This window comes from Caenorhabditis briggsae (genome assembly GCF_000004555.2).
Source record: "Caenorhabditis briggsae complete genome, chrX, whole genome shotgun sequence".
NCBI lineage: Eukaryota > Metazoa > Nematoda > Chromadorea > Rhabditida > Rhabditidae > Caenorhabditis > Caenorhabditis briggsae.
Genome location: NC_013491.2, coordinates 19,057,102 through 19,081,966, shown reverse-complemented (window position 1 = coordinate 19,081,966; position 24,865 = coordinate 19,057,102). Strand labels below are relative to the sequence as shown.

At 39.3% G+C, this 24,865-nt stretch overlaps 6 protein-coding genes across 6 annotated transcripts; all 6 read left to right on the top strand.

The window, feature by feature from the left end:
- Positions 1-602: 602 nt before the first annotated feature.
- CBG07468 lies at positions 603-1,041 on the top strand (the record flags this gene model as incomplete). The annotated part of the gene is made up of 2 exons (XM_002645730.1): positions 603-685; positions 735-1,041. 2 exons carry the CDS (start codon positions 603-605, stop codon positions 1,039-1,041), a joined length of 390 nt encoding a protein of 129 aa, XP_002645776.1.
- Positions 1,042-1,653: 612 nt separating this feature from the next.
- On the top strand, positions 1,654-5,948 carry CBG28064 (the record flags this gene model as incomplete). The annotated part of the gene is made up of 2 exons (XM_045240558.1): positions 1,654-2,860; positions 2,881-5,948. 2 exons carry the CDS (start codon positions 1,654-1,656, stop codon positions 5,946-5,948), a joined length of 4,275 nt encoding a protein of 1,424 aa, XP_045098651.1.
- Positions 5,949-6,403: 455 nt separating this feature from the next.
- CBG28063 lies at positions 6,404-6,487 on the top strand (the record flags this gene model as incomplete). Its single annotated transcript, XM_045240557.1, has 1 exon — positions 6,404-6,487. One exon carries the CDS (start codon positions 6,404-6,406, stop codon positions 6,485-6,487), a length of 84 nt encoding a protein of 27 aa, XP_045098650.1.
- Positions 6,488-10,794: 4,307 nt separating this feature from the next.
- Positions 10,795-11,537, top strand: CBG07470 (the record flags this gene model as incomplete). The annotated part of the gene is made up of 2 exons (XM_002645731.1): positions 10,795-11,025; positions 11,157-11,537. The coding sequence occupies 2 exons, from the start codon at positions 10,795-10,797 to the stop codon at positions 11,535-11,537; spliced, it is 612 nt and encodes a 203-aa protein (XP_002645777.1).
- A 4,126-nt stretch (positions 11,538-15,663) lies between these two features.
- CBG28062 lies at positions 15,664-16,174 on the top strand (the record flags this gene model as incomplete). The annotated part of the gene is made up of 2 exons (XM_045240556.1): positions 15,664-15,857; positions 16,072-16,174. The coding sequence occupies 2 exons, from the start codon at positions 15,664-15,666 to the stop codon at positions 16,172-16,174; spliced, it is 297 nt and encodes a 98-aa protein (XP_045098649.1).
- A 958-nt stretch (positions 16,175-17,132) lies between these two features.
- CBG07471 lies at positions 17,133-22,930 on the top strand (the record flags this gene model as incomplete). Its single annotated transcript, XM_002645732.1, has 7 exons — positions 17,133-17,730; positions 18,509-19,501; positions 20,235-21,466; positions 21,525-21,686; positions 22,453-22,611; positions 22,656-22,814; positions 22,892-22,930. 7 exons carry the CDS (start codon positions 17,133-17,135, stop codon positions 22,928-22,930), a joined length of 3,342 nt encoding a protein of 1,113 aa, XP_002645778.1.
- Between the last annotated feature and the right edge of the window lie 1,935 nt (positions 22,931-24,865).

Sequence of the window (24,865 nt, the reverse complement as noted above, 5' to 3'; positions counted from 1 at the left end):
CTCCTCAATCAATTGGTTTTTTTAATTCAATGAGAGCAAGTTTAAGGCGACATAAGATTTATTCGTTTTCGCAAATTATAAGAATTATTAAAAGTTAGATCCTCTCCTTCGCTCCAGTAAGATTTTTGGTTCTCAACGTTTTTTCTGTCCAGATTATTTCAAGATTCATCTCAAAGTTACCGTTTATCATCAAAAAATTGAATGCATTTTTACCTTTTTTTTTGCAACAGAACCATGTTAGGTAACGAACCTCTTTTTTATTTTTCTCATGAAATTTGAAATAGATTCTGTCCCGATGCTGACTCTATCATTGCCATCAAAACCGCCCACGTCAGGGCAGACATCCCACAACAAATCGCCAACTCCTAATTTTGGCAGTTCGGCTAAATTAAACAATTCATATGTGTGCTTGATGATTAATTTTTCGAATTTCCTATACCAGACTTGCCAAAACAAACAAAACCTTTGTGAAAAGGGATACTATTCAGATCAAACACCTGATGATCCCACACTTTCGAAACAGTTGTATAAACACAAAATTATTCACTTTAAAAGTTGAGGTAGCCAAAGTGAATTATCAAATCCTTTCACACTTTGCAATCATGCAATATTCAGTCTACTCATCGGTTGTCTTTTTAGCTGTTCTTGTTGCTGGCGCTGAAATGTGCGCAGATGTCAATGCCAAGTAATAAAAATTAAATTTAGTATTTTAAAATAATAAAAAAAATTTTTAGCTGTCCGAGCTGGGTTGCCAATGGATTCTGCACATCAAACTTCTACACCTCCTCCCAGAAAACCCAGTACTGTCCCGCATCTTGCGGTCTTTGTTCTGGAGTCAGCAGCACTGTCGCTTCTTCTACCTCGGCTTCTGGAGTATGTATCGACACTTCTGCCGGTTGTGCTACCTGGGAATCCAATGGATTCTGTTCTTCCACGTTCTACACCACTCAACAAAAGAAACAATTTTGCGCTGTGACTTGCAATTTGTGTGAATCTGACACCGTGACTACACAGGCAACTATTACTACCACTACCGCATAATTTTTTGAAACTGCTCATGTTTTGCCAATGATAGTTTTCTGTTGGTAAACTTACACTCTTATAATGAAAGAATTCAATTTACCTGAATGTGTTACTTTATATGAATGATTAAATTTTGAAATGTTTGTTGATATCGTAGTTATCACGCATCTGCTTGGTAAGATTCCAGTTTTGAAAAAAATGTAAAAGCTTCAATATTTTTGTGAAGGCGGAACAACCCAGAAGATTTTCTCTAAGGGTGAATTCGTAAATTTTTTTTAATACTTAAAAAAAATGAGCAACCCGGAATTTGACGAACATCGTTGATATGGTTTTTAATGTTATCTGTTACGACAAGAGTCGTATAAATAATAATAATTGCATGACCTAGTGACCTAGTTTCTATGTAACCCCCTTCATGCCACGTGGCTCTTTGCCACGTGCACTTCCTGTCTCTTGTCTTGTTTTCAGCTAATCGGGACTTCCCTGGTCACCCTGTCTTCTATCTAAACCTTGTCCCCGTCTTCATATTCCTATAATATTCTCTAATAATTTCCGGCTATAATAAATCTTCTAAATATATAACACTGGCGATCAGTATCTGAAAATGAAAAAAAGTCACTCCAAGAATTCATGCGGCTTCAAAGAGAATTGATGACTCAACAGCAAAACGCATTCATGGAGATCATCACCAAACTGGAAAAGAAGGAGGAAACCAAGGACAACACCGCCGTCGTCAACTCCCTCAATGCTCGAATCACTCCATTCGCCTACAACACAGATGAAGGAGAAACTTTTGACCGATGGTACTCAAGGTATGAAGACATTATTAAGAAAGATGGTGCTGCGCTGGAAGATGAAGAAATGGCCCGCTTCATCGTGTCAAAATTGGAGAGGAAGGAATCCGAGCAATTCCGAAACCACCTGCTGCCAAAATCCCCATCAGAAGTGAAACTCGAGGACACCATCAAGACACTAAAAAAACTCTTCAATGAATCCAAATCCATCACCAGAATGAGGTATGAACTTTTGACGGTTAAATTTGACGGAGTAGACCGGAAGGAATACACTGGAAACATCAAAAGATTGTTCAACGTGGCACAGTGGAAAGAGATGTCGGAAGATCAAGCACAGTGTCTCCTTTGGACCATTGGACTACAATCCAGCCAACACACCGAAACCCGACTTCGTGCTCTTCGTGAAATGGAAGCCAATCCAAAGATCACTCTGACTGAACTGGCCGATCGACTAGACCACGTCATCGCAATGAAAGCCGACGCCGACTTCATTGGAGGAGCCAAATCCAGTGTTAACTTCATCAAGAACAAGAAGCCACATGTCCAGCAACCGTTCAAACCGAAACCGTCCAACCAAAATCCTCAGAAGTCAGATGACAAAAAGAAGCCACCACCAACACCATGCTGTTATTGTGGAGATATGCATTGGAATCGTGATTGTAAGCAGAAGAAGTCGCTCGTCTGCCACCAATGCCATAAAACCGGTCATGTTGCCAAAATGTGTCGTCAGAAGAATTCCCAATCCAACAACGCAGTTTTCATTGCCGAATCATCTGCTGGAGCCAAGAATCGCATCTACACTGAAGTCTTAATTGATGGAACACCGATCCGTATGGTCTTGGACACTGGAGCCGAAGTCACTCTTCTCAACAAATCGGATTGGGTCAAGATGAACAAGCCGACGCTGTCACCGCCAACACTCAACCTCCGTACTGCGACCAAAAAACCAATCGACGTCAAGGGACAGTTCCAGTGCAAATTCGTGCTCAATGGTCAAAATGGTTCGGGATCATGCCACGTCACCGACACTGCATCACTTCTTGGTATGGATTGGATATCTCAGATAAGTCACTTTTTGAACATTTGGTTCGCGGATCCATCAATGCTGTCAAGTCTTCCGAAGCTTCAGAAGTCATGGCTAAGCACCGTATCCAACTCCAGAAGCGTCTCGAGACCGAGTTCCCAGAAGTGTTCAAAGCAGGACTTGGAAGATGCACAAAGACCAAAGCTCAACTCCACTTGAAGCCGGATGCCAAGCCGACATTCCGGAAAGCCAGACCAGTTCCAATCGCAGTTCTTCCAAAAGTGAGTCAAGAGATAAATCGTCTAGTCGAAGAAGGTGTCATCACTCCCACAAACTACTCCGATTTTGCTGCTCCGATCGTTGTCGTGCAGAAGAAGGATGGTTCGATTCGGATGTGCGCCGACTACTCCACTGGCTTGAACGATTTGCTACAGATGCACCAACATCCACTTCCAACGGCCGAAGATGTCTACTCGAAGCTGAACGGTGGCAACTACTTCACTCAAGTCGATCTGGCCGAAGCATATCTGCAAATTGAAATGGAAGAAGAGTCAAAGAAAATGCTGACGATCAACACTCACCTTGGAATGTTCCAGTACAACCGCATGGCATTCGGAGTCAAGACAGCACCAGCGATGTTCCAACAGATTGTCGACACAATGATCACAGGACTGGAAGGAGTCTCTGCATACATGGATGACATCATCATCACCGGAGCAACGATCGACGAGCACAACGACCGCCTCCGCCAGCTCTTCCGAAGAATCGAGGAATATGGTTTCCGTGTCAGATCCACCAAATGTTCCTTCTTGCAATCCCAAATCCGGTTCCTTGGATTCATTGTTGATCGATTCGGACGTCGCCCAGATCCAGCCAAAATCGAAGCCATCTGCCAAATGCCAGCTCCAACCGACGTCTCCAAGTTGCGATCACTGCTCGGGATGGTTCAGTTTTATGGTTCTTTTGTGAAGGATCTACACAACTATCGTGCTGCACTTGATGAGCTGACCAAGAAGGACGCTGAATTCGAATGGACCACTGCCTGCCAAGCCTCATTTGACAAGATTCGCGACATCCTCAAATCAGACCTTCTGCTCACACACTACGATCCAAAATTGCCAATTGTCGTCGCCGCAGATGCCTCCAACTACGATATTGGCGCCGTCATCACCCATCGTTTCCCAGACGGATCCGAAAAAGCAATCTTCCATGCAAGCCGCACATTGACAACTGCTCAACGAGGATATGCTCAAATCGAGAAGGAAGCGCTCGGATTGATCTTCGCTGTCGAGAAGTTTCATCGGTACCTCCATGGCAGGGAATTCACTCTTCTGACGGACCACAAGCCTCTTCTAGCCATCTTCGGATCAAAGAAAGGTATCCCAGTGTATTCCTCCAGCCGACTTCAACGATGGGCAACGATCCTTCTCAACTACGACTTCAAAATCGAGTACCGCAACACCTCCTCATTTGGCCAAGCAGATGCCCTTTCGAGATTGATCGAGGTGAACAAACAGAATCTGGAAGAAGAAGATCGTGTAATTGCTGCAGTGGAAGCAGAAGTGGACGCCGAGCACCACGGAATCACCCGACACTTACCAATCACTGCGGCGAATATCGGGAAGGCGACTCAATCCGATCCAATCACTGCTGCTGTCATCCAATATGTACAACAAGGAAATTGGCAAAAAATCGATAAATCGTCTCCAATCTTCCCATTCTACAGTCGTCGTGAGTCCCTGTCCATCGTCAATGGAACCTTGATGTTTGGACACCGAATTGTCATTCCTGCTCAACTTCGCCAACGTGTCAAAACAACTCTACACAAGGCTCATCCGGGACAGCAACGCATGAAGCAACTGGCTCGAAGCTACGTCTACTGGCCTCACATTGACTCAGAAATCGAATCATTGGTGAGAAATTGCCACGATTGTCAAGCAGCAGCGAAGAATCCAGTGAAGACGACGTTGCAACCATGGCCCACTGCTTCTATCCCACTCGAACGAATTCACATTGATTACGCTGGCCCAATTGATGGAATCTACTATCTTGTGTTCGTTGATGCCTTTTCAAAATGGCCGGAAATCCTGCCGACTCGGACCATCACTGCATCAAGAACGATCGAGCTGCTCACTCCAATCTTCGCGAGGTACGGTAATCCACAGACGCTCGTTTCTGACAATGGCACGCAGTTCGTTTCATCGACATTCCAACAGTTCTGTGCGTCAAGAGGTATCAAACATCTACGCTCTCCTCCATTCCATCCACAGAGTAATGGACAAGCTGAGAGATTCGTGGACACCTTCAAACGAGCACTGGTAAAATTGAAGAGGGAGGAGACAACACAAGAAGCTCTACAAACGTTCCTCATGGCGTATCGATCGACTCCATGTGCCAGCTCACCAGGTCAATTGTCACCAGCTGAGAACTTTCTGAAAAGAAAAATGAGAACGATTATGGATCTAATGTTGCCAACTCACCTTCCAATCGATACATCATCAAAATCGGACAAAATGAAGCAACAGTTCGATCGTCATCATGGTGCCAAATGGAGATGCTATTCAGTTGGAGATCCCGTCTTCGTCAAGAACTACCGTTCACCGAACACTTGGCTGCCAGGAATTGTGATTGCTCGTTCGGGATCAGTCAAATACACCGTTCGTTGCAATGGACTCGAATGGATTCGCCACGCCAATCAACTCCGACGTCGTGATCATCTGCCATCGTCTTCACATCTTCTGGATTGCTTCGATTTGCCAACAACTCCTCCACCGCCTTCTGATGCCTTCATTTTGCCAACGTCTCCGTCGTTGGATTGTTTCCCGCCTTCGCCTTGCCAAGATGTGCCAAGTACAACTACATCATTGCCAAGCACAACTACATGCCCGCCAAGTACAACAACAATCGCTTTGCCGCCAAGTACAACTACAACCGTTTTGTTGCCAAGAACAACTACACTCCCGCCAAGTACAACTACTGTAACCGGTTCGTCGTCAAGTCTGATGCCTGCACCGCAAGCCGCCGCCCCGACACTTCGCCGGTCTTCACGTACAGTAAGAGCCCCAGCACAATTGGAGATGGACCCGAGTCGGTCCACATACCGCTAGAGCTCAATGCTAATCGAGGGAGATGTTACGACAAGAGTCGTATAAATAATAATAATTGCATGACCTAGTGACCTAGTTTCTATGTAACCCCCTTCATGCCACGTGGCTCGTTGCCACGTGCACTTCCTGTCTCTTGTCTTGTTTTCAGCTAATCGGGACTTCCCTGGTCACCCTGTCTTCTATCTAAACCTTGTCCCCGTCTTCATATTCCTATAATATTCTCTGATAATTTCCGGCTATAATAAATCTTCTAAATATATAACATTATCATAAGTGTAAAAATATCGGAAAACATAATGAATACATCGTGAATAAGATTTTTCATTTTTTCTTAATTCTCGGAAAAATCATTTTCTCGTTCAGCCTCCCACATAGAATTCTCATTTATATAATTCCCTCGTAGTCCCTTTCTCCAAATTATTACCCGCTTCTTCTCCTTCCACGTTCTTTTCTGAATGCTACCGGAAATGAAAAAAGTAATTATACAAACTTATTTTCATTACTATATACACATTCCATCAAGAGAATTCGGAGCATAAAAACGGAAGTCTGCTGTTTTTCATCATAATGCATATAGTGAAGGTTCAACGCTTTGGGTAGATTTAACAAAAGGTTTTATTAACTGGTCTAAGACCAAAAAGATATTAAGACAAGAATACAAAGTAAAAGGCCTCGATTAAGCGAACGGGGAGGTATTTATCTGGGTCGATCCTGTGGGCGTGGGGCGGAGCTGCTGGCCGATGATGTTGCCTCATTCCAGGAGCTGGTGGTTTGATCTGAAACAATAATCTTAGAGTGTGTGTACAGAACGGAGGCGCTGAGAGGCGAAGGTGGTGTTTCAGCCTATGTGCCTTCTAATGGATGTCCCGCTGGGATTTCTTATCACCCGTGACTGTGTTGGACTTTGTGCTCTTCCTATGGGAATGCGGAACTTGGACTATGACCTGGTGGGGAAATATTATGGTTATGTAAAATCACCCTAAAAGGATATTAATATCCTTTACAATATTCAGAATAATGCTTTTTTGCAAAAGCAAAGAGAAGATATGGGATTTTTTTTCCGGGCAGAGACTTTTCAAGAATTTCTTCGGCCCGAGGTTCCCAGTTTTTTTCCTGCCGTTTCAAAGTTGATAGAGGTCCTTTGAGGCTATGGATATTTCCTGTAGGGATCAGTTCAGATTTCAAAATTCATTAGCCAAGTTATATAGAATGAAAACTGATCCCGACATCCCATTAGTATGCACCCCATCGCTTTCGAGGGCATCTATTTTCTCTTTCTTCCAATTATCAGACGCCATGCTGGCAAACACGACACCTTTCTATTTCTCAAGAGTGACGTGATTTGGTCATTCTTCAAACAATCTCAACCCTCACTACGCAACAATAATTCCACTACAGGTAGAGGTTTACGAGCATCCTCTTACCATCTGCTACGGTATTAACATTACGTCATTCCGACGGTGACGGACCCGGAATGTCGGTCGGATGAAGGAGGTTGCGCTCCACCGCCATCTGCTGTGCAGGACAATTTATTCCACGTTCAAAAGCACGCCTCATTTGTTCTAAATGTATGAGTTCTCTAGTAGAAGATAGATGGTTTAGGAGGAGAAGAAAAAATGAGAACGAGGAGAAGAACAAAAGATAATTGGTCAGTGTGACGTGTTAATAATTGTCAACGCGGGTTAGGAAGGATTTGGTAACCACAAAATTCAAACAGAAGAGAGAAACTATGAAAAACAAATTTCAAAACTGGAAAAAAAACCAAATTCGACCTGAGATTGTGTCGTAAACGTGAAAAAATCTGACTTCCAAGAAATCCAATTTCACATCTTCTAAATACAAACTACAGTACCGGTCCGTAAGATATAGGAAAACGTGTTTTTCAGTTGATTTCGACCATTTTTAACAGTCTGGTGTCCGGCTGTCAAGTTTCGGAGCTCACTGAAAATTTTGGAGGGTTTAACAGATCGAGATTTGAAACTTAGAAACTCTTCACAACTTTGTCGAAAAATTTCTAGTTTTCAGCTTTTTCTAATTTTTGAAAAACACTCTTTGTTAGCCCGGTTTGTACTGAAAACCTGAAAAAAGGCAGATGTCCTTTAGTATTCGGCAAATATCTTTTAAAAAACTAGGAGTTTCTAAAAATTCTAAAAAATTCTAGACAAAGTTTTGAATCTATGTCTGTTTTACGCTCAACAATGGTCAAAATCATCTGAAACGAACGCTTTTGTATCTCACTGACTTAATATTGAAAATTTCATATAAACACGAATAAAATCGTTAATAATAACTTAATAAGATTTATAAAGACGTGATAGCTTGTGGATTTTTCGAACTTCAAAAATTTGACAATTTTATGAAACACTAGCTTTTTTTTTTAATTTCAGGAAACTAACTAGTCGTCGGCTTATTCGAGTAAGCCTTCTAAATTTTTGTTCGTCATATTATTCAAAAATATTCAAATGTTTTCTTTATCGTCCAATATGTCTAATCGCTCAATCATTTCCAAAACATTTTCCCATCTCAATTACTCAGTGTCAGTCGTTCTTGCCCTCCGTCATTAGCTGGTTCCAAATTACTATCTCTCTTCAAAATCTCCTTTCCAAGTTGATGGATTAACACTCACTTCCACCTACACACACCCATACTTGCAAGGCCAAACATTAACGGAAAGCCCTCAAAACTTAAAAAAAAATTAAGTGTGATCTCCAGTTGGATTGTCAATTGTAAAGCTTTGCTGGAGACGGTCTTTTACTGGTTTCTTTACGATGGTATATTAGTTGTGACGTCACCACAGACATTGAATACTTTTTTGACGCAATAGAGACATGAAAAGTGGACAGTATTGTGTGGCGTAAGATACTGCGAGTGTAGTTCTCCAAACAAATAATCCCCACATCGAATGCTAAGAGGTTTTCCTTCAGAATTTGAAAATCGTCCGCCACGAACATTAAGATTATATGTTATTATTACATTTTCAGCCACAAAATATAGGTATTTTCAGAGGAATGCATCACCAAAACACAGTATTTGTTCCCCAAAGCTCTCGAATCTTGTCTAGATCTGCCAGATAACGCTCCCGGTAGATTGTATCTAGGCGAACAATAGAGACCACCGGTCAACTCGGAAGCAGGTGCAGTTTTGAGCACATGTGTTGATTGACAGGGAACCATAAAGAGCGGATGGTGTTGGCACGGTGCCAAGTCATCTGGATAATATATTTGAAAATAGGGATCGCTAAAGACAATGCGACATATTGACGTCGGATCCAAAAACGCAATAATCGTAATTTAGGAAAGAAGAAATTTGAACAGGATTGGGGTATATGATTCGGGAGGATATATTATTTCCAAATCGTTAAAAGTGTTTTGGAAAAACACAAAATCTAGAAAGTGTAAAAGACTAGAGCATAATCAACAAACCTGGGAATAAAATGAATTCTCACTGAAATACAAAAGCTACATGAAGTTGATCTATTTTGCAGAAACTGAATTACGGCAATTTCCATGTCATGATAAGTGAAACTTGCCAAATGTAAAACTTTCGCTAAGATACAGCAATCCTGAAAAAAACATCTGGAATAAAAATCGAGGAACAGTTTTCAAACTATATAAACCTAACTACAAATAAAATAGAATCAAAAAATTCAAATAATACTATTACAGTATCCCTGATCTTTGTAATCAGATTATCAGTACCCTGCAGTACACAATTATCTTTTTCCTGTATCAGCATTCGCTTCGACTACAGAACTTCTATTTTTAATACATTAGATACGGAGAACGGAACCTTGGACACCAACACCGAAATTCAAAAAATGTTGACTCAGCTTTCTTTTCAAAACGATCTACAAACAACTGACCGATCCTGATTTATGCACTGAAAAAAGCTCATTATCAAGTTGGTCCCATATTCTTAATTTCAACAGAATTGAAAGTCCTGGAGGTCTTTATAGAAATTATGAGAACAACAAGGAAGTGAATAATATAATGACGATGAGAACAAAGATGAAAATCCCATCAACTATTTACTCATATCTGGCTGAAATTAAATTTTCAGGCCTTCCGAATGTGCTCACTAGAATCATAAAAGTTTCATTTCTATAAAAATTAATTTTCTTTTAGTTTTCCCTGTCTGAAAGAATGCGTTCTCTGGTCTACGAAGTTTGAAGGGGAAAACAACGCCCTGAGATGCAATGGGTGGAGCAGACTGAAACAGGAATAACTCAAGTTGTAGATTGTAAGCCATCATGATTTTAGGCTTATTTTGAAGCCAATGACATTCTACAGGTGCTCAGCTAAAAACATTGTGAGATTGCAGCATAAAATCGGAAGATATTTTCATTTGAAGTCGAAAGTCAGTATTACGATTTCAATTCTATCAAGAATTCTACACGAAAAGTTTCATATATCTAAATAACACTTATATCAGCTTGTAGAGAATTTCTCTGGCTACACAATCATCAAATTTGCAAAATGATAACTAATCACAATCAAGTGATAACCCTCTTCAAACGAGGTCAACTCGCCAATGATTAAGTCTCCCCACTTTGACCACATGTAACTCGCTTGTTCTGGGTCATTTTTTACCGGGTTTTTGATATGTTGTGGATACCGTATCCGTCTATTAGCTCATATGTTCAGAATTTCCAGATTTTGATTTTAAGAGATGAATATTGCGACTATTCTGCTCAAGTCCTCTTTCCAACTTCGCGTGTTATTCGGCGGAGAAAGAGGTAGGCGGGATGTGTCCCCGCAGGGTGGTGGAGGCAGTATAAAAGAAAACGGGGTGACCAATGCAAACCATCACTTTCCAAGTGTCTCAAACCCAAACCTCTCTACCGAGAATGTCCGACTCTGCCCAAGTTTCCGTCGCTCCAGCCGCTCCAGCCAAGGCTAAGGCTCCAAAGTCTAAGGCTCCTAAGATCGCCAAGGCTAAGACTGCTTCTGCTCATCCACCATACCTTAACATGATCAAGGCTGCTGTTAAGGCTTCTGAAGACAAGAAGGGAGCTTCCAAACAATCGATCCTCAAGTACATCTCTGCCACTTACAAGCTCGGAGGAAATGTTGTCCAGGTATGTTATATTTCCAATCTCGAGCCTCTAGTCTCTTGAAGTCTTTTTTGAATTAACTAAACCAGTCTTGACCTCAAAATAGGTTTCAAACCCCAATTTTTGTTTTCATCTGAACAATAATTCTATTCCAGATCAACTCTCGTCTCCGCCAAGCTCTTAAACGCGGTGTTGCCAGCAAGGCCCTCACCCAAACCGCTGGATCCGGAGCGAATGGACGTTTCCGTGTCGCTGAGAAGGCTGCCGCCGCCAAGAAACCAGCCGCCACCAAGAAGCCAGCAGCCAAGAAGCCAGTCGCCGAGAAACCAGCTGCCAAGAAAGCCGCCACTGGAGAGAAGAAGGCGGCCAAGAAGCCAGCCGCTGCCAAGCCAAAGAAGGCCGCCGGAGAGAAGGTGAAGAAGGCCAAGGCTCCAAAGAAGGTCGCGAAGCCAGTTGCAAAGAAAGCCGCCAAGTCCCCAGCCAAGAAGGCCGCTCCAAAGAAGGCCACCAAGGCAGCTGCACCAAAGAAGGCTTAAATATCCTTTATCTCTATCTCCCCTTGATTTATCTCCCTACCTTTCTCCCACTCTCATTACATTGATAATTCAGATCTCCATATTTATTTCAAACGGAAAATTGCGCTAGTCGTAGTTTTCTATGCCTCCTTTCACCCCTGTAAGTGCTAAAAGGTACTGAATACTACTGGTACTCCTGTTTAATCAAATTTCTGAATAATCATTTATAACGTTGAACGTTACAAACCAATAAATAATTATAAACTAAATAAAACTGTGTTCTTGTTGTCTAAATTTCTCTCTTTTAGAAATTTCAGGCGCCTATCAAAATGTCACTTTTCCAAAGTTTGGGAATTTTCGAACCAATAGTTGCTACGAATAGGTTTCCAATGACATACCCAGTTGTCGATTTGTGATCGAGGTGTTCAGGTAACACAAACAGAAAACAGTCACATGTTACATTGGTTTACGGACAGTTGAAGGTATACCAGAAAGGTCGGCTGTGTCCACCACCCTCGTTGCGCGCTCCTGGCAAGCTGCCAAATTTTTTTTGCGTAATTGTCCGCTCTTCGGAAGATACACACCCCATCATTGATGCGCTTGGTGACCTCTTCCACCGAGGAAGCAGTGCTAAATGAATGGAGAGACAATACACATTCGTTGGATGACAGATCGCACAAAGAAAAGAACGGGTTGCATAGATTGTGAACATCCAAAGGGATTTGAGAGAAACACGGATTCTTTTTTCTAAAAGAACGATAAAACAACTGGCAATGGAATTTGAGAACCATTAGCATAGAATTTTCCAAGACGCTTGTGAACGACACACAGAAACTTGAACCAGACAGGATATTCATTTGATTGATATTTATGGGACACAATTAATGGGACTAATTAGGAAGCCACCACAAAAATCGTTGCTTCTTCTAAAATTTATTGTCGGATTGAAAGCTGACATTCAACATCAGAATTCTTTAGGTGGAAGTTGAATATCGCTCTTTTCCATATACTTCGGAGGGGTTTTACTTTTTTCTAGGTTTCGCATTCAAATTTCCAATGGCGGCACATAATTCGAAGGGTGAAACAATTCAAGGGTACAAGTGATTTAGGAATACAACAACCACAATTCCGGGATACAAAATTCGATTTTTCATCTGCGAATTTTTGCACGCTTTTGGTATAGTATTTCAACAGTTTTATGGAAAACTGTTGCTTTTGAAAAATTCGAACCCTTAATTTTTCCTTTTCAAAAATTAAAAACTATAGAGGCGCCTTGCACTGAACTTTCTTCACATTTTTATCAGATAAACATAGTTTTAAAGTAGTGTGTGACATACCGTCAGAACTGTAGCTTGCACTTTAAGCTCAATTGTCTTGGTTCTTATGCAAGATATCAAAAATCTGCCAACTGATAAAATGTATCTGATATTATGATAAACAATCTATCAGTTGACAAAGGGTATTATATTATTGAGAGGAACTAAGATAAATTGGCTCAAAGTTCGAAGTTTGGTGAGTGGTGTCTTTTTATAGGAGCGTTTACAGGATTTCAGAATCCCTTTCACTTCATTTTCCAATTTGAATTACGTTTTCTCAAAAAAAGACACAAAAATTGTTCAGTATAAGATCAACTATTGATGTACCTGTTATTCATTTCTGACAGAGCAGGATTTCCTTTTTTTTAAATACGACATTTGCCAAATTTACTTTCCAAATGTTATTTAAAAAATTAGAATCGATGTCTGCTTTTTAATTTCCTACAGATACCGTAAAACCTGTAATAAAAGTTTCCATTCTTCCATACTGACAAGTTTGAGCTAAATTATCTGAATTGCTATGCAAGATATCGAAAATGAATCAGCTGACAAATCACTTCTGATGTTATGATAAACGACTTATCTGTTGACAACTTTTTTATACCTTTCACAGGAGCCGAGATAATTTGATTCTAAGTTATAAGTTGAAGGGACATCCTATCCCAGGTTTTACGACACCTCAAAGTGTGAAGAGAAGGCTATTTTATTAGACTGACTTTGCAGATTCAAAACTTTTTTATCCACGACAGAAGGTTGTAATAAATAAATAAATAAATATTGGTTTCAATTATAATTTTAGTAAACAGTAGTTCCTAAGGAAACTACCAAACTCGGAAATTCAGAATTTTTGTCCATATAAACGAGACCAAATTTCAAACTATCACGAGTTTTTGAAAATTTTTAGAAGAGCATATTTCCGATCACTTCTTATTGTTCCATTGTTCTCTTTGTCACAAAACAGTAACCATCACACTGTGGGATAGATATGAGTAATGCATATTCAGCTATACTTGTTCCAATTGCAATGTTCCACAATGTCAAAAACTGAGCACTTTTCGTTTATTGTGTTCTTACATTTTTAAACTTATTATGAAAAATTTTTATTCTTAATCTCAAAAAAACCGAGGAAAACAAAACAAACCACCCTCGAATGTTCTCTTTTCCCCATTTTTGTTTTATTGTGCACAATTCCCATTATATTAAACAATTTTGTCTGGGTGCGTGGGCTCGCAAGGCGCACGAAAAACAATTTTCAGATCGTCTTCGTGTTTGTGCCGTCAACACTCTTCAATAAGCTGCAATTTTCCCGCATTGAATGATGTTTCATAAAAAAGAAAGAATGGTTGTCTCTCACAAAAACTTCTTTTTCTTTTTTTGTTCTTCAAAAAATCTATATGTTATAATAAATTCCCTTCGACTCAGAGCGCGACATTTGAAACGATAACTTGTTCTCCTGCTGAATACGCATTTGTCCTTTTTGTGTCAAATGATAGAAATTTGCCGCTAGATTTTCTATAAACGTCTTTTCATTCATTCCACTGTTATCTGTCTTGGCGGCGACCACCGCGGGGAAAAGTTAATACAGGTTTCTAGGTCAGTTCACGTTTCCATATCATTTTTTTTTGTTGCTGATGGACTGAAGGCGGGATAGTTGTTCTCCAAGGTTATATCAAAATTTATTAAGTTAATATTTTTGTTTAGTCTATTTTCATTAGTATCAAGAATCATATTCCGTACTTCCTGGTTTCCTAATTCTGATGAATATTTTTCCTTGTTGCTCAGAGTTCTTATATTTGTTGAGTACATCTAATCCGACGATTTATTCTGTTTTCCTTGAAACATCCTTTTCTCTTTTTTCTCTTTTTCCACGACGGAAGGTCGTAATCAATAAATAAATAAATAAAATTTCCTTGGAAAACTATTTCCTTTCCAAAAATCCTAAAAAGTGTGAAAATTGAGGGAAAACGGTTTTTTTTTTGGAAAAGTTCTAAATTTTCCATGTATACACTTGATTTTTCGAATTTTCTTTTTCCAAAACCTAATTTGATGATAAAATAGTGTAATAAGTGTTGTTATCTAATTTGGAACCCAAATTTTGCTGCTTTTATCTTCAAAAATCACGGTTTTTGCTGTGAATAAGGGCTCCAGGACGTTTCGTAGCGAGACGATTTGCAGCTGAGATGTTTCGCAGCTAGGACGTTTCGCAGCCACTATTATTCCAAATCGAAAACTCTCAGGTTTGAAGTATTTTTTCTAAAATTTTCTTGATTAATTATGTGTTATTTTTCATTCTCTAAAGCCTTCATCAACTTCGAGACATCAATTTTCTAATACCTATCAGAAATACACATAATCACATTTTTGTGTTATTTTTTTGGTTTTTTTTTCTAAATTAGTGTATTTTCCCCGTCAAACACTATTAAAATGGAAAATAACGGATAATTAAGCAAGGAAATACTAGAAAAAAATATTTTCAACCTGATATTCCTCGATTTGTGACAATACCGGCTACGAAAGGTCTCAGCTGCGAGCCGTCTCGCTACGAAACGTCCTCTAAAAATATTTCTCATTTCTAAACTTTTTTCGTTCCCATCAATTGCATTCCTCTGCTATCAGACCTCAATCTTTCTTCCTCAATGTCACAAAAATTGAGTCATCGTTCAGTTTTTCTGAGAAATTTCTCAAACAATTTTTCTAGAGAAAAATAAATTGATTTTCTAGAAAAACCAGAACAACTGAACAGTGATAGATACAGAGATTGTTTGGAAAACAAGTCGAAGCTTCAACCAGAATCAGAGATATAAAGGAAAATTGATAAATATGTAAAGTGTATGCGTGACTATGTAATAATTTGTTTGTTTCGATCCCCCCTTTTTTTATACTCCCGAATACAATTTCTCTTTCTTTGCCAACTCATTCTTTATTATTCAACCCGTACTCTTGTTGCGCAGAATATGCACGACGAGGCGCTAGAGAAAAAGGGAACCCCCACAAGACGAAAATCGATAGACTGCTCTTACGTAATGCGTCGCCTTTCTCTCTCTCTCTCTCCCGCGCCTCGTGCTTCTGAAGCTGCAATGCGAAAATTGAGCGCTCTCGACGACGACGACATGCTATCCGTTTCTCTTCCTTTTACTTTTCTTTCTTTATGCCTAGTCCGTCTAGCTTCCCAGAACACTTTGCCAAGTGTGACGAATCGAAAAAAGAAAGTTCAAACCTAAGTCTCGAATGAGAAACAGCTCAGCCGAATTTCATTTCGAAATTTCTTCTACGTTTTGTTTTCGGATGACGCCAGGTTTTTTCATAAAAAACTGTTTTTTTCGAAATCTGTTAAATACCTGAAACCTCATGTCCCTGGTTTTTCTAATGTTCCGGATAGACGAATCTGAGTCAGAATCAAAGTAAAAATCCTACTCTAATTTCTGAATTTCTGAATTTCCGAATTTCTGAATTTCCGAATTTCTGAATTTCTGAATTTTTGAATTTTCGAATTTCTGAATTTCTGAATTTCTAAATTTCTGAATTTCTAAATTTCTGAATTTCTGAATTTCTAAATTTCTGAATTTCTGAATTTCTGAATTTCTGAATTTCTGAATTTCTGAATTTCTGAATTTCTGAATTTCTGAATTTCTGAATTTCTGAATTTCTGAATTTCTGAATTTCTGAATTTCTGAATTTCTGAATTTCTGAATTTCTGAATTTCTGAATTTCTGAATTTCTGAATTTCTGAATTTCTGAATTTCTGAATTTGGTGTGCGGATTGAGGATTCGGTCTTATCTCGAATTATAAACGCGATGAACTCATTGCCGCCTGGTTCACGTGCTCAAATCTCACCAAGTGTCTTCGAAGAGATAGAACCAATTTTGTTCAGTAGTTCTAGGCGGCCAGATGCTATCCAAGATTTATCAAATAATGCAGTAGATTTACCTCCCATTCTAGGTTAGAGTTTATAAAATTTTTCAACTTTCATTGGAACGTTTCAGACTCTCCAGACAATCGCATTCCTATTCCCAACAGATCCGCAGAGAATGACGCTGTGAATCCAGATTTGCTTCCTTTGGACAATTCTACCAATTCGGAAATTCGACCAAGCCTTAGTGCTAATGTGACCGATACGTCATCTATTCACTCAATGAATTCACATACACACGCTGGTTCAAGCTCAGTCAACTCATCTACAAATTTGGATACGAACCAGGGTGTCAGTACGTCTTCAAACCATGACGCTGACGAAACAAATGCTAACATATTGAATGATTCTCGGATCCTGGCACAAATACACTATTGGGCTATAGAGGGATGCATACACCAACTCTAGTTGTGAACACCTCCATGAATGCTCCTGCTGCCACTCCATTCAATCATATGAGTTTGCTTACTTCTCCGTCAAATATAGACATATTGCAAAGATCCATAAGCCGTGGAGTGAACCTCATATCACCAATCCATGTAGCCAGCACAGGGAATGCAACAATAGCCAACCTTAAATCAGATCTGAACACTTTTGCTGCACCTTCAAACATTTGTGTGAATCCTTTGGCTACATCTTCAGCAATTCCATTGAACTTGAACAATATGGACATTCTGCAGAGAGCTGCGAGCGTTGGTATTAATGTTGGAACCAATGCGACATTCTCCAATACCATGTTTCCGAGCAATTCTGGAAATATCCCTGCAAATTTCTTATCTAAAGGCGTGGATTTTGCGAAACCATCCATGTTCTCCAATCCAGACTTCTCAAATTCTAACCAGAGACCCGCTACCTCATTCGACTGTGCAGGGAAACCCAACAAAAGATCCGCCAAAGCGTCTTCGACTGTAAAAAGGAAATATTCAAAAAAATCTGACACATCATCAAAGTACTCTAAAAACGCATCGAACCGACATAAAATTTCTGGTATGTTGTTAGTGATCGTAAAAGCTCCAACTTGATTTTAAACGTCGAGTCAATTTATCTAGTTTCCTTAAAGAGATATTGAGGAGTAGTCAACTGATAAAGTGGTTCCCCCCCCCACATTGTCAAGTTTGAGCTAGATTATCTCGGCTCCTGTAATGGCGCGTCTAAAGTTCTCAAATCTAAAACTTCTGGGCCCAGAACGCAGTCTAAAATGGCGCCCAGATTTCCAAGATTTCCAATTGGGCAAAATTAGAAACAGAAACTTTTAAAATTTTGGTTACATCAAATTGTGCAAAAAAACATGTTGATTCACATAAAGACAAAAAAAAAGCACTAAAAAAATTTCCTCCATTGAGAAAAAGGCATCGAAAAATGACATTTTTTCGGAGGAAAACCCTGGCGTTTTTCTATTTAAATTTTGAATGTTTTCTTCATCTGTATGTGAATCTACATGCTTTTCTGCACATTTTGATGCAATAAAAATTTCAAAAGTCGCACTGGTTCAAATTTTGCCCAATTGGAAATGTTGGGAACCTGGGCGCCACTTTGGACTGCCTTCTGGGCACAGAAATTCCAGATTTGGGAAGTTTGAACGCGTCATAAAAGATATCAAAAAGTGGTTAACTGAGAAAATGGTAACTATAATATCAAAAACATTTTGTCAGTGGACCATTTTTTGATGTCACTTACAATATATGAGATTTGTGGGCTCAAAGTTGACGGTGTTTTAGTGAATTCTATAAGTGTTCGTCGTTTTACTCAATTTTCAACGTTTCAGATGCAAAACTCCCTCCCATTACATCATCGGAAAATGGATTGTCTGGTCTGAACCTACCTTCAGTTTGTGGATTGCAATTACTTACCACTTCAAACGCAAATGGAAACTTCATATCTCCTTCAAGTCGTGCGTTTCCTGTTGAAAACTCATCTTCAAATTTCGCGTTGAATGCTATGAGTCTAATGGCGTCATCAGGAGCAGTTTCCAACAGATCAACACCGTTCTCGAATGTTTTGGACTCTCATCCATCATTCACATTGGATTTGAACGCTACCAATCTACCTAGTAGGAATTTCCTCAATGCGTCAGCAATTCTCAATGCGAATGCCATTGCACAATTATCATCCACGTTCGGAAGTCCAGCACCCTCTCAAAATTCACCTTTCAACCAGGATGTTTCTGCTATCAATACATCAATGAATTATGCAACGAGCGCTGTAAATTTACCCACTGTGTCTGATTCGAATTTCGCCAACTCTCTATCATTATCGAATATGAATGTTCCTTCAACATCTTTGCCTGTTAATATGGATCTAGCGAACTCAATAGACTACTCGGAAATTAATGTTGTGGATATGGATGAATTGAGCACGCCCTTATCTGGTTCAATTGTTTTGGATACACCTACAGCATCCGATGCAAATATTACCGCCTCATCTTCAAATTTGAGCGCAAACATATTGGACCGATCTTCCAGCGTGGAAACGGAAGTTCTTAGAACATCTCCGTCAAATATTGTGGCGAATTCAATAGTTTCACCTTCAGCTGGCTATCAAATCCATCATCCTTCATCAAGTCATCAGATGATCCCAAACTCAACAGGAGCAATCCAGCCTTCACATAGCGATCTAGTTGCAATCAATCATCCAGTAGCAACGTCATCTCAATTTAGTGATCAGAATGAGGTCGATCCTATGAGCAGACATGTCCCAGGAACTTCATCGAGTGATGTCATTCTTATTGCAGCTTCGTCCAATGAACCTGGCACTTCAAGTAAGAACATTTAGATTTTCAAAAGTTGACGCGGTTGTGTGAAAAATCTGTGTCTCTGAAGTTTGTGAAAACAATTCCTGTTGTCTTTGTTTATTAAAAAAATTAGATTAATAAGTTACCGTATTTCCTCTAATAGAAGCCCATGGGCTTCTATTTTTCAACCACTCTTTCAAGGTAGGCTTCCATTTGAGGTGGGCTTCAATTAGAGAGTGAGCTTCTATTTTTCAATGAATAATTTTCCAAAAATCAATTTTTTCAAAAAATTAAAAAATTCCACAATTCGGAAGTTAAGAATTCTGAACGTCGGCGTTTTTTTTCAATTCAAAGTTTCAATTCTGCAATTCTAAACTCCCAAGTTCCAAATTTACGAAATTCTGAGATTCCAGAAACTCAAAATTCAAAGTTCAGGAATTCTGTAACTCAGAAATTGGAAAATTTTCGGTTCAGAAATTCAGAAATAGAAACCCATGGGCTTCTTTTAGAGGGTGGGCTTCTATTTTTCGGAGCACCTCGCGGGGTGGGCTTTTATTAGAGGTGGGCTACTATTAAAGGAAATACGGTATCCTCTATTCGGGAGTAAAAAATATCCGGAAAAATAGTGTTTTCACACCTGAATTGTAAATTTTGTACACCTAATGCGCTTTGTATCCAGTTGTACCTCCGAATTTTTCTGCTCTCTGAATTATAAGCCTGAATATTCCTTTTCATTCCATTAACACCTTTTCTATTATAGGTGGAACATCATCGTCAACGCGAGAATCATTGCAAAACGACCTTCCTTCTGGGCCAAGCCCTATGCAACTCTTGATTGATGCAATTTCCGAAGAAATTGACGCGGAAGAGGAAGTGTTGAATAACACCAAACAAGCTCCAAATATTGCTCAGCGACTCACACAACAGTCCACACAACAGCCGGTGGAAAACGAAATACCTGCTGGGCCGGTGGATACAGCTAATCTATTGGACGGATATGATTTCGATTTGGTGCCCCCAAATATTCAAGATGTTGTGCTTACAACACAACGACAACTTTTACTTCTTGAAGAACACTTTAATATGAGACCTAACGTTCGAGAAATCATCAATTCAGTAGACAGAGCGAATTGGGACTTTGATTCAAGATCTTTTCGCCCAATGGTAATCCCACAAGCCATCGAGAGACCCCTTCGTCGGCAGTACAAACCAAGAAACAAAAATCTTGAAATACCAGCACCATTAAAAACTGCATCAAAAGTTGCAGCCCCTCTCCCTCAAACATTTGACGAACAATTTTTCAAATTTTTGTGGACAGACGGTAAAAGAATTAGTCCTTCAACTTCTGGCAGCCGGCAAATGGTTTCACAGCCTGCTTATATGCAGCAAATCCAAAATTTCAATGTCACCTCGAATCGAACCAATAGTTTCTACAGAAACAATGGACAAACATCTGACGACATGGAAACAGAGACAACTCAGGGGACTTCCAACTGCAAAGATCATATTTTCAAAAAACCTTCATCTGCGGGAGTGAGAAGGAAAACAAGGCAACAGGATTTTGAAAAACGGAAACTGAATACGACGGGTACAACTGTAAATAGTAAACTGGACCATTACGATGGTTCATATCAAACTGAACTGGAGATATCATCTTCGGATGTGCAACATGAGTGTTCGTCCAGTAACACGGGATTGGACCATCAAGTAATTCACACTGCTAGCAAGAAATCAACGCCAAAAAACGTTCGAAATTTGCAATCTTCTAATTTACTAAAATGGTCGATAGCTGGGCAAAACGAGGGTAATCATGAAGATTTCGGTGAAAGCATCAGGGATCCGTCTCATCCTTCTTGTTCGGTAAAAAAATTACGGGTTATACCAACGGACACAGAACGAAGTACTCTCCCGGTTTTGGCCACTCTCCAAGCCGGCACAAGAAGAACTGAGGAGCAAAGAATGGCAGCAAAAGAGGAAAGAAGAACCGTAAACGTGAGTTATAATGAAAAAAAAAAATGAAAAAAGCAGCTGTGATCAATTTTATTTGTAGGGAAACAAAATTGGACGTCCTCTGGGATCGTCCAGAATCAACAAAGCATATCTCAGTCGTACTCCGAATCAAGAAGTAACTCCAAATCAAGAAGAAAAGGAAGATGGAGGTAACACTATTTGCTTATGGGGAACATGCAGAATGGAATTCGCAGATCATAGCGTGAGTGGTAGTAGCCGTTAATAGTTACTAATACTGTAAAACCTGAAATAGAAGAACACCCATACTGTCAAGATTCAGCTGTTTTTCTTGGCTCCTGTGACAACGTTTTCATAGCTTTAACAAATACCGAGATGAACTGGCTAAAACTTAAAAATTAGATGCGCTTCTATTACAGGTTTTACGGTAGTTTCGAGTTCACTAATTGTGTCTTTCGTTAATGGCTATTGACCAACTCCTTTACCGATTCCAAAAGTATTAGCTTCTGAACTTGTCTGATAATTTCAAAGCACTTGCTAACATTCCGTGGCTTTCAAACTTATCAACTGCATAGATAAGTTCTCCAAGAATACTTTGTGTGTTTGAGTCTTCGTACTTACTATTAGATGCACTTCCCAGCTTACTATTAGAAGTAATGATTCTTATAAAAATGCACTAATGACTACCACGCTTGAATTCCTTTGCGATGGTTTTCATTTGGTAACTTTATTCATTTTAACTATCGTTAACAGGCTAATTACCAAAAACAATATGGCGTTAAACCTGTAACGGAGGGGCTCTCAAACTGTCAAGTTCAAGCTAATTTAGCTCGGTTCCTATGAAAGATATCCAAAATGTATCAACTGACAAAGAACGTCTGATATTATGATAAACATTTTATCAGTTGACCTCTTTTTTCTATCTTTGACAGGAACCGAGATAAATTGGCTCAAAGTTGAAAGTTACAGGGTCCTTGCATTACAGGTTTCACGCATTCACATTTTTTCAGCTATTCGTGGAACATGTGTCAAACCACGTTGTCAGTGACGGGGCGCATTATAAAAAGTGTCTTTGGAACGGTTGCGTGCGCACAACGCCATTCGACGCGCTCTACAAAATCCAGACTCACGTGCGAGGTCATACTAGAGAGAAGCCATTTCATTGCAATGTAAGTCTACAAAGGTGAAAAATAAATTTAATGAACTTTTTTAGGAACCCGGGTGCGAGAAAGCGTATTTGCGGATGGAAAATTTGAGAACACACCAACGGGTCCATACTGGAGAACGACCGTACGTTTGTCGAGTTTGCGAAAAGAACTTCACCAATTCTTCTGATTGCGAAAAGCATCTGAAACGAGTTCATTCTTCAGAGGTAATGACCTTTAAGCACAGTACCGGTAAACAAAACATACAAGAACGCGTTTTTCAGTTGAGTTTTATCATTTTCAGGTGTCTGGAGCTCGGTTGTCAAGTTTCCCATCACTTTGAAAATTTTGGAGGGTGTAAAACAAGCCTTAATTGAAAACTTTGCATTTACCGATTTTTTGAAAATTCTTAGTTGTTCAGCCAATTTCCGAGAGACACGCTTATTTTGTCCATTTTTACTGAAAAAAAGCAGGTCTCTTTCGAAACCATGTAACTGAAATACTAGAAATTAAAAAAAATTAGCTTGGAAGGAAAGTAACTGTCCCTTGTTTTATTTGTGAATAATACAAAACCGGATTAATCCAAGATTAGCAGTATCCACCGTTATGTCCCACAACATGTTGTCAACGTTCAGATGACTTGTAGATACCATACCTCCAAAAGCAAGCTAGGCGTGAATCAAAGTATTCGTTTTTTTCCAGTTTTTTCACCTAAATGGTGAAAATATCCGTACCCTCCAGATGGGGTTGTATCTCTCCGAATACCAATAATCTGATAAAGACAAGTCGGGACTATAAGTAGGTAAGTGAGCTGAAGCAGCTTAGGTCTGACTTGACTCAAGTTAAAAAATGAAAAACCTCATGTTCACGGAAAGTTATCTGAGCCACTTTGGCTGGAAGGTTCTCCTTTACCCCCGTTAAAGACTTGATTCAGCTTTATCAGATTATTGGTTATTCGGAGGTATACGACGTCATCTGGAAGGAAAGGACTTTAACACTATCAATGAGGAAAAAACGTGTTGTCGACCACGAGAGTACATACTGTCAATTTTGGATTGATCTTGTTTTTGTTTTCCTTGCTAATAAAAAATGACAGTTACTTTCCTTTTAACCCAATATGTAAATGCAAAGTTTTCAATTTAGGTCAGCTTTACACCCTCCAAAATTTTCAAAGTGATAGGAAACTTGACGACCGAGCTCCAGACTCCTAAAAATGCTCAAAACCAACCGGTACTGTATCAATTTCAAAAGGAAGTTTTTCAGAAGCACCACCCTTGTCTGTTTCCCGGTTGCGACAGAAATTACACCGACCCATCATCGTTGCGGAAACATTTTTTGAGGAACCATCCGGAAATGGCAAATGAGTTTCATTCTGGGTTATATCGTATGAAAACAAAGTCGCAAAGAGGAGCCCCATACGATTATCTCGATGATAAGGCTGGTTCGAAATAATTTCGGTTTTAATTTCCCTGTGTAAATTTAATTAACATTTCAATTTTCTAAAATTTTTGTTTATAAATGTTTTTCTTCATTAATGGATTTTCTCAGTTTATAATCAGAAAAATTGTTCCACGAATACATTCAAATACTTCAAGTTTTCTTTTTTTGTTTACGTTGTTTTTTCTTCTTTTACTTTTTTTGATTTATCTTCCCAGACATCTTTCTATTCTCCGTCGACCTCCATTCCACATAAAAATACTTACGGAAACGTCAAGACTCAAGAGCCTCCAAATTTTCCACATTTTTGAGAACTTGGAAACTCAAAAAATTGCCTAGGAACTTGACTTTCCCACTACATTTTCATATTTTCCCTAAGATTTTTCTATCCAGCTCCGTTTGTTCACACAATTTCACATTTTCGTATCAGGAATAGATTATCCCAGATTGAGATGTGGTGAACTGGCTATACGATTCAATTCCTTTGCTTCTCTTTTTTGTTTATTTTTTTTCTAGAGCTAAGTGATCAGAATTCGAGTTTATTGCACATTTTCCTATAGTTTGAGCTCTTAATTTATAAAATGAACTTTTGAAAGTTAGGGGGAGGGAACGCATATAATTTTACGATCGCATTTCCATTAGGAGTAAAGTGAAAGGCCACTCGCTTTGCTAAATTTTTAAATTCCTAATTTCACTTTCTAAATTTTCCTCTGTTTTGTTTTGCAAGTTCCATTGGAACCTAACTGCACCCAGATAAGAATCTAGTTTTGAGAAAATAGAAAAACTGAGGTTTAAAGAGAGAACCGAACTTTATTTCTCCTTTGTTAGTCACCATTTCTTT